This window comes from Bos mutus, chromosome 8, assembly GCF_027580195.1.
Source record: "Bos mutus isolate GX-2022 chromosome 8, NWIPB_WYAK_1.1, whole genome shotgun sequence".
Classification (NCBI taxonomy): domain Eukaryota; kingdom Metazoa; phylum Chordata; class Mammalia; order Artiodactyla; family Bovidae; genus Bos; species Bos mutus.
Window position 1 is genome coordinate 42,664,000 of NC_091624.1, and position 9,789 is coordinate 42,673,788.

Here is a 9,789-nt window from a genome sequence, read left to right on the forward strand (position 1 = left end):
CTTTAGTATCTCTCTTCAGAACTGGAGACTTGTCCATTCAATAAGCCTCCTCCTATTTGCATTAGGTGTTTTTGTTTGTTTTTCCTGCTAAAAAAACCTGTTTTGGTTATTCAGTTCTCAGTTTAAATACTACCTCCTCAAAGGAGTCTTCCCTAACCCCCTGAATCTACGTTATCCCTTATTCCTGGTCACTCTTGCATATCACCACTTTAAACTTTCTTCACAGAACTTATCACTGTCTAAGTCATCTTTTTTCATTTATTTATTTACTTGTTTGTTGTCTATCTCCCTCCCTTGGAATGTAAGCTCCCTGGAGGCTAGGATTTTGTCTATTTTATTCACTCTTCTAATCCTGGTTCCTGGAATACCTGCTACATAGTAAAAGCTCATTTAAAATACTGAAAAAATGAAATAAAAAATAAGACTCATCAGAGAGGATAAATTTCCCATGGTCACAGAGTGGTTAAGCCACAGTTTGAACCCAGCAGCAAAGCCCATGCTCCAGGGTGCTTGACTCTATTTTCACAAAAAACAATGGGACAAGGGCTTCAGTTTACAATATTCTTTTACATTTATTAATATCTAATTTGCTTCTTCATGTAATCTAGTGTGATAGAACCACAGCTTTGTGTTTACTGGATGTGGATACCAAAGATCAGAAAGGTTTAGTAACTTATTCAAAGTCACCATCAGAGGGAATTCCCTGGCTGTCCAGTGCTGGACCAGGACTCCATGTTTCCACTGCAGAGGGCATGGGTTCAGTCCCTGGTTGGGGAACTAAGTTTCCACAAGCTGTGTGGTGTGGCCAAAAATAAAAGGCAGTGTTAGAGCAAGAGAAGAGCAGGTAAATAATAAGGCAGAAACTTTACTTCCCAGGAAGTAAGTACTGTATGTCTTTCTCTAAAGCTCATGCTCTTATGCTGATAATCACGGGTATTTTATACATGAGAATGGCTCAGCAAAGTCATTCATCAGGAAGTCTAAGAGGGAAGCTAGAGGGGGAAGTGACGTTAAATGTGTTTGTTCAGTTGCTAAGTTGGTTTAACTCTGCGACTAAACCAGAGTTGGTTAAACTCTGGTTTAACCTTATGGACTGCAGCATGCCAGTCTTCCCTGTCCTTCATTGTTTCTCAAAGTTTACTCAAACTCATCTCCATTGAGTTGGTAGTGCCATCCAACCGTCTCATCCTCTGTCATCCCCTTCTCCTCCTGCCCTCATTCTTTCCCAGCATCAGGGTTTTTTCCAATGAGTCAGTTCTTCACATCAGGTGGTCAAAGTATTGGAGCTTCAGCATCAGTACTTCCAATGAGTATTCAGGGGGTTGATATCCTTTAGGATTGATTGATTTGATCTCCCTACAGTCCAAGGGACTCTAAAGAGTCTTCTCCAGTACCACAATTTGATAGTATCAATTCTTCAGTGCTCAGCCTTCTTTATGGTCCAGCTCTCACATCTGTACATGACTACTGAAAAAACCATAGCTTTGACTATATGGACCTTAGTCAGCAAAGTGATGTCTCTGCTTTTTAATACACTGTCTAGGTTTGTCATAGCTTTTCTTCCAAGGAGCAAGTGTCTTTTAATTTCCTAGCTGAAGTCACTGTCTGCAGTGATTTTGGAGCCCAAGAAAATCTAAACAAAGCCCTGCTCTTGAGGACAGCAGAGGCCTGGGAGCCCTATGTCATCTGCTCTGGGTTTGCACAGGGATCTCTAACCCACAAAACAATGGTTTGGGATCCTTGAAGGTAATGGGGAGACTTCACTGTCTTGTAAGACCCAAGATGTTTCAGAGCAGCCTAAGGTGAGGACCTGTGTCTTTCTGCAGGTCTAGCCTTCTTGCCCGCCAGTGTGTCCTACCTCATTGGCACCAGCCTCTTTGGTGTGCTGGCCAACAAGATGGGTCGGTATGTAGCCTGGGGATCTGGGAAAAGTCAGATGGGAGAGTCTTCTGAGGTGTTCCCTGCACCTGGGATGATGGATGATAGCTTGTCTGAGGTTGAAAATTTAGAACAAGTACCGGCAGATGCTTGTTCTAAGGGTGGGAATGGATAGCTGGTGAGGGCAGTATAGAGAAAGGATTGGTCCTGAGCTTGTTGCTATGGAAGATGCAGTGAATATATGAGGGGCAACCTTTACTTTCCAGATGTTTGTTGTCCAGTTGAAGAGATAAAATAAACTCCACAGAGAACAGGTATGGAGAAAACAGTACCCAGAGACAGGTGGTTATCAAACTGCCTTCCATGGAGCCCCAGGGAACTCTCCAAAGGCCACCAAGTATAAAAAGGGTTGGGGGCTAAGAGGTATAAGTCTGAATTTCTTTCCTCCAACTACAATGAGAACAGCTTTAATTTTACCTTTGGAGTGTGATGTAAAAATTTGAAAAGTAATTTTAAAAGCATTTCCATAGGAAATCAGAGAAGGAAGGACGTTTGGTGTGTTTTTGTGGTTTTTGAGATGGACCCTGAAGACCAGATAGAATATGTATCGATGAGAGATATAGGCTGAGTTAAGCAACAGCAACATTAAGTTAGAGCATTGTTCCCAAGGGTAAAGGACCTTCTGAGTCAACTGATTCCTCTTCTAAGGGAAGGAAGACCGTGTCTCATTGCTCCTTGTCTGCTTCTACTCTGGGAAGAGGTGTGGAGCCAGGGAAGAGATGAGGGGTGAATAAGGGACTGGGGAAGGGCTCACCTGAGTACAAACTGGTCCTGTAGAGATGTGTTTATCTTCTCGCATCCCAACGGGTTCCTGGAATTAGGGATAGCAGGACTGGCCAGTGAGTTGGTGATGGGTAGCAAGTGGAAGGAATCTCAACCCTTAGGCGCTATTTGAAAAATGCTGTTTTGTTTTTTTTTTAGGTGGCTGTGCTCCCTGATTGGGATGTTGGTAGTAGGTACCAGCTTACTTTGTGTAAGTATAATAAGGTCTTTTGGGGAGAGTCAAAGGGTGGGGAGAGTGTCAGACACTTAAAGACAACTTTCCTTTGAAATGAGCAGAGGATTGACTTGGCAAGGACTGTCAGAAAGACTGTTTCTGTGTAGGTAGGAATTTACCCCTGGGGGAGATGCTATGCCATCCCACTGAAAGGAGGTGGGGAAGGAGAGGGAGAGGGCAGTGGTGGCAGCTGAAGACAGAAATCTGAGGCTTTATGGATGGCCACATGAAGCAATGGGCTTCTCAGGTGGCACTAGTGGTAAGAGAACCTGCCTGCCAATGCAGGAGATGAGAGAGATGGGAGTTCGATCCCTGGGTCAGGAAGATCTCCTGGAGGAGGAAGTGGAAACCCATTCCAGTATTCTTGCCTGTAGAATCTCGTGGATGGAAGAGCCTGGTGGGCTACAGTCCACAGGGTCACACAGAGTCGGACATGACTGAAGTGACTTAGCATGCATGCACGTGAAGCAATACATGTTGGCATCTATTTCTGGGGTCTGTGCTGCTGCTGCTGCTAAGTCGCTTCAGTCGTGTCCGACTCTGTGCGACCCCATAGACGGCAGCCCCCCAGGCTCCCCCGTCCCTGGGATTCTCCAGGCAAGAACACTGGAGTGGGTTGCCATTTCCTTCTCCAATGCATGAAAGTGAAAAGTGAAAGTGAAGTCGCACAGTCGTGTCCGACTCTTAGCGACCCCATGGACTGCAGCCCACCAGGCTCCTCTGTCCATGGGACTCTCCAGGTAAGAGTACTGGAGTGGGGTCTGTAGAATGGTGCATTTTATGCCTTCACTTACATACCTCACAGTGACAGGATCCTAGGAGCCACTAGAGGAACCATTATCTGTGCTTCCGTCTGTAGCACCAGAGTGTTTGGTAGAGGAAGAAAGAAAGAAGGGCTTTTCTATTTCCAGAAGTCCCCTCCAAGCCCTCTAAACCTACATTTTCTCCTCTCCAGCATGGAGATCAGAAGCACCCTTGCCTCCTAGGCTTGAGGGGGAATGAGATGGCCGCAAAGCCCTGAGTACAGTGCTCAAGAAAGGCAGGAAGTCCTGATCTGGGGCTGGGTCCAGTCCCAGCTTGGCCATTTGTTGCTCATGTGACTCTGAGTTCATTACATCACCTCCCTTGGCTCAGCATCCACATCTGTGTACAGGGGATCCTGATGCCATTTCGAAGGATTACCCAGACCAAAACTGCAGTGGTGTCTGGCTCATAGGGAGCCCACTGTGAATCTTAACCAGTACTAGTAATAAAATAGAAATATCCCCCATGGGCTTCCCTTGTGGCTCAGTGATAAAGAATCCTCCTGCCAATCCAGGAGAGGTGGCTCGATCCCTGGTCTGGGAAGATCCCATATGCTGTGGAGCAACTAAGCCCATGTGCCACAACTATTGAAGCCTGCATGCTTAGAGCCTGTGCTCCACAAGAGAAGCCACCACAGTGAGAAGCCCACACACTGCAATGAAGAATAGACACTGCTCACTGTAACTAGAGAAAAAAAAGCCCACTTGGCAACAAAGACCTAGCACATCAATCAATAAATAAAATTTAAAAAGAAATAATTAAAAAATCAATTCATTCCTAAGACCCTGTTTTTAGCTGGTGACATCTAAATGGTATGTAAAACCTCTCAGGTGTGAGTATGCTAGTGTAGCAGGTGTAGGAGACAAATGCCCAGGGAGGGAGGTAAGGACCCAGCAAAAGAGGAAAACAAGGCTTCCGTTGGGGATCGGGAGGGTAAGAGAATGAATGTCACAAGCCGCTGAAGCAGCGACACAAACCACGCCACCCGCCCCTCTAGCTGTGGGTAATCGGTTGTTGGCGACTCTTTGTCTTCTTGGTCCACTGGCTTCAAGTCGGGTTTTACTAAAACCTCTGTATGCTTCTCTACTTCTGCCTTGCAAATAGATTCATCTGTACCATTTTTCTAGATTCCACATATAGGCGTTAATATATAGTATTTGTTTTTCTCTTTCTGACCTACTTCACTCTGTATGACAGACTCTAGGTCCAGAAACACAGACACAGACAGGGGTGGGGATGGGGGAAGGGAAGGTGGGTGAATTAAGAGATTGGAGTCGACACATATACACTACTGTGTGTAAAATAGCTAGCTAGTGAGAAGCTCCTGTATAGCACAGGGAGCTCAGCTCGGTGCTCTATGATGATCTAGAGGGGTGGGGTGGGGAGGTGAGGGGAGGGAGGTGCAAGAGAGAGAGGATGTATGTATGCATATGGCTGATTCAGTTCATTGTACAGAAGAAACTAACACTGTAAAGCAAGTATACACCAATTAAAAAAAAGATATAAAATATAAAAAAATAATACCACCACCACCTGTGGATGATATTGCAGATAGAAAAGAGAGGAAACTCCACTCTAGGTATAATGAGGACAGAAGTGTGTGTCTGGGTGGAGGGGGTAGAGCAAGGGGAGGGAGAGTCCATGGGCCATTCATTGCTGTGACTCCAGGGTCAAACCTGAGGTTCACACTTAATCTCACTGCTTATGTTCTGAAACTCTTGATGGGACATTGAACCCAAATGGCACCAGTTTAGATTTCATCTCTGTAAATGGAAGTAAAGAGTCCTTTTCATCAGAGGTGTAAGAATCAAGAGGTAACACACGTGGCACATTGTACCTGGTTGATAAATGCGTTTCATAGGAAAACCCTTTGTTTTTGTGCTGTCCCACCTGACCCCCCCTTCCCCCACCGGATTCCTGATAATTCTTCCTCCTTTCCTCCTGCAGGTTCCTCTGGCTCATGATATTTTTGGTCTCATTGGCCCCAATGCAGGGCTTGGCATTTCCATAGGTAAGAAGTACCCTTAAAGGAGACCGGAAGCCCCTGAATGTTGGCTCGAGATCAGATCAGATCAGAGCGGGTACATGGAAAGGCAGGGGGGATAGGATAGCAGCCGGCAGGGGTGTCGAGAGAGAGGCTCATGACTCCTGGTGGGTATGGGTGTCAGTGAAGAGGGAGGACAGACAGCAGGCAGAGAGAGTGGAGTAAAGCAGAAGGGGTGGAAGGGGATGTTACAGACAGGGAGGGGGCTGTGTATAGGACTCATGGCCGTGCCCTACTTGCTCTGACCACAGGCATGGTGGATTCCTCTATGATGCCCATCATGGGACACTTGGTGGACCTGCGCCATGCCCCAGTCTATGGCAGTGTCTATGCCATCGCTGATGTGGCTTTTTGCATGGGCTTTGCAGTAGGTATGTTGGCAGAGAAACAGGAGAACACCAGGACCTGGTAACCCAAATCTCCCTTTATGGGCTGTTTACCTGCCCATAAAGTGGAGCCAAGAGGCTAGTCCTCCTAGGGTTCTGAGATATTTGGCCCTGGGGCATCCTCTGGGTCACCTTCGGCCCCTAGCATGGTGTCCTCCAAGCGATCAAGAATCAATAGATGCTTGCAGATTTGCTTTATTCCTCACAGGTCCATCCACCGGGGGTGCCATTGTGCGGGCCATTGGCTTCCCCTGGCTCATGGTCATCACTGGGGTCACTGACATCATCTACGCTCCTCTCTGCTACTACTTGAGGAGCCCCCCTGCCAAGGAGGAGAAGCTTGTAAGGGGCTCTCACTACTGCTGAAAAAATAATTTGTTTCTTTCATGCCTCTCTCGTTCCTTTTAATCCTGTGCTTCTTTTTTTATATATCTGTTTTTATTTATTTATTTGACTGTGCTAGGTCTTAGCTGTGGCATGCGGGACCTTAGTTGTGGCATATGGAATCTAGTTCCATGACCAGGGATTAAACCCAGGCCCCCTGCTTTGGGAGTGCTGAGTCTTAACCACTGGACCACCTGGGAAATCCCTATCTTGTGCTCCTATTTCCTCCATCTTTGACAGGCTCTCTGCTTTGCCATGTTTTCTGATTCCCCTTTCATGTCTATCTTTCCTTTGTCCCCTTCCTTACTTTTTCCTTCTCTACACAACCACTTTCTCTCTTACACTGGTCAGTTAGAAAGGGTCCTAAGTACAGAAGGAAAATGGGAGGCTTGTGATGCGTTGGGGTCAAGGTCCATCAAAGGCATCATGTGCTTGCAGTACTTACTAGCAAAGTGTGAATTGCCAACTCATGCCCACAACATGGACAGAATTCCACTGGGCACATTCATGCATTCATTCATTCACTCACATCTGTCATTATCCTTATCAGGTCTTTTCCTAGAGTACCAACAGCCCAGGGGAGAGAACCACAACAGATTATTTTAGTTAATAGATACTTTCTTCTTACTGCAGCAGGAACACCTTGAGGGTCTGGGTGGGTTGGGGGCAGAAGTGTGTGCTGCATGCTAAGTCACTTCAGTTATGTCTGACTCTTTGCAACCCATGGACTGTAGCCTGCCAGGCTCCTCTGTCCATGGGATTCTCCAGGCAAGAATGCTGGAGTGTGTTGCCATCCCCTCCTCCAGGGGATCTTCCTGACCCAGGGATTGAACCCATGTCTCTTACATCTCCTGCATTGGCAGGCGGGTTCTTTATCACTAGTGCCACCTGGTAAGCCCAAGGGTGTGGATATGGAGGCTGCTTAAAGGAACAGAAAAAGACAGGAAAGTCCGATGAGGGGTGATGCCCATTTCAGCTGGCTCCCAGCTGTAGCCTGTGCTACTGCTATTAGGATTCAATGAAAAGCTTATCAGATGATTGTCTTGACCAGCATGGTTCCACCTGGTGCTTTGGGTGGACTGTGCACATATAGGAAGCAGAACGAGGGTCCTTTTCTGGTTCCTTGAGTCTTTTCTGAGCAGCCCTAGACTTGGATGAGCTAGTTTGAGAGGGGGAAGGGGAAGCTGGTGAGAGATGGGCAGTGATTTCTCTTCCTGCTTCTTGCTGCAGGCAGTTCTGAGCCAGGACTGCCCCATGGAGACCCGGATGTATGCAGCCGAGAAGCACACAAGGCAGTTTCCTCTGGGGGATGACAGCGATGAGGAGCTTGGCTGTGAGGAGTAGCTGCAGAAACCGGCCCCTGGACCTTGTCGCATGAGGCTCAGACTTCAGTGACCGCTTTGTTCCTGGACCTAGATCACCACGGACTGTTCAATAAGCTTCACTTCTATCTCCCCTGATGTCTCCTTTCCTCCCCTCTCATGGGTGCTGTCCCCAGGTTCTCTCCTCTCCTGTGTCACTCACAGCTCTCCCTCTAAGCTTTGATGCCTCAGCTGGCCCACCTTTGATGGGAAGACAGAATGCTGTTTCTTCCTTGGCTTCTGTAAGGCTGTGATGGGTTCTGCAAGGAGTGACTCATTTCATGGAGGCGGCAGTGAGCATTGTGTTCCCTGAAACCAGCGGGGTGGCTGACAAACCTCATTTCATCTGTTATCTGATTTTCTCTGGCAACTTCCCAACAGTCTATAAGAGTTTTGTTCTCTGTTCCTCGAAGTGGTCTTCCCTGAGTTTCCCTAGATGAGTTAAAGCATCCTTAACCCTGTACTGCTGCTACACGGCCAACTTAGGACATCCTTTGGCTGTTTTTTTCCAAGCTGAGGGTTTTCTCTGTGGCCAGACCTACAACTGCTGAAATCAGTCTGTCTTCAGTGACAGGAGGGCTCCTATATTCTTCATTACCAAGGGGAACTGGAAAAAATCTGCTTCTCTTATTCTTGAGTTACTGACATTCTCATGATGTCCCCTGTGGGCTTTGTCTGCCTTACCTTAAATTTCTTAGATTCTGAGAAATAAATATAAGAGGAGAGAAAATGCGATTTCATGGGAAGAAGTAAAGCAGCTGTGCTAAAATCCCTTCCAACGGTGGGTTTCCTAACACAAGGATTATAATGAGGCATTGTTCACATTTGCTAATGACTAAATTATTCCCTAATGCAGACATGGCAAACTTTTATAGCATAGGAGAGTGTGGATGGAAATATAGTAGGTCCTATAAATATTTTGACATTTAGCAAAAATTTTTTTGAAATAGTTGCTAAAACATAAGATTTCAAAGAGATGGGAGACACAGCAGTTACCTTCAAGTAGCTTCCTATCCCTTTAGGCAAACTGGATATATGTGTATGTGCTCAGTCACTCAATTGTGCTCAACTCTTTGCAACCCCATGGGCTGAAGCCCGCCAGGCTCCTCGGTCCTTGGGATTTCCTAAGCAAGAATACCGGAGCGGGTTGCCTTTTCTCCACTACAGGATCATCCTGACCCAGGGATCAAACCCACATCTCTTGTGTCTGTCTCCTGCATTGGCAGGCAGATTCTTTGCCACTAGTGCCACTTGGGAAGCTCCAAAGTGGGTATACACCAAATAAAAATGATCAGCGCTGCAAGTTTGTATATACTCTATATTCCAGAATAAAGAGGCAGGGATGCTCATGGTCTGGGTGGGGAATAATGGTGGAGATGGAGGCAGAGGCAGGAATGGAAAGACCCACAGGCACAGACTTGGGGTTCCTGGATGTTAGATTGGGAATGATCAGACTTTACTCTGGAATGGTGCCTGGCTCTGATGATGGAACTCCTCTGCAAGAGTTTGGTGGGTTTTGTGCAAGCCCTGAATCATCAGAGCACATTCCAGCTGAACCTCAATGAATTCGTACCACTTGGACAATGGGTATGCGATTTATGGATGTGTTTTTAGGGAGTTGGCATTAACTAGACTTACTTGATTTGCAAAACCCCACTTATATCATCATACTTATATCAACATTTAGTCAGGATGATATTATCTCAGATTTTGAAGGAGCTCAAAGATAAGATTAGAAAAAAAAATATGGAATCTGAGACTGCAAATTTAGACTGAGTGTGTGGCCACTGTGACTCTTATACAAGGTGGGAGTGGAATAGGGTAGGGTGTGGAGGCATCAGGGGCACTGACAGTGGTGTGTGCGTGCATGTGTGC

The 9,789-nt window shown here is 46.5% G+C and overlaps 1 protein-coding gene across 1 annotated transcript in view; it reads left to right on the top strand.

Annotated features, from left to right (window-relative positions):
• Nucleotides 1–9,203, top strand: part of SLC18A1 (solute carrier family 18 member A1) — a 53,620-nt gene extending 44,417 nt beyond the window's left edge. The window contains exons 12-17 of the mRNA XM_070376098.1: nt 1,827–1,905; nt 2,860–2,911; nt 5,687–5,750; nt 6,035–6,154; nt 6,378–6,511; nt 7,784–9,203. Coding sequence (XP_070232199.1) covers nt 1,827–1,905; nt 2,860–2,911; nt 5,687–5,750; nt 6,035–6,154; nt 6,378–6,511; nt 7,784–7,897 — 563 coding nt within the window. The 3' untranslated portion in view covers nt 7,898–9,203. The remainder of the gene's footprint in view (nt 1–1,826; nt 1,906–2,859; nt 2,912–5,686; nt 5,751–6,034; nt 6,155–6,377; nt 6,512–7,783) is intronic.
• Nucleotides 9,204–9,789: the final 586 nt, after the last annotated feature.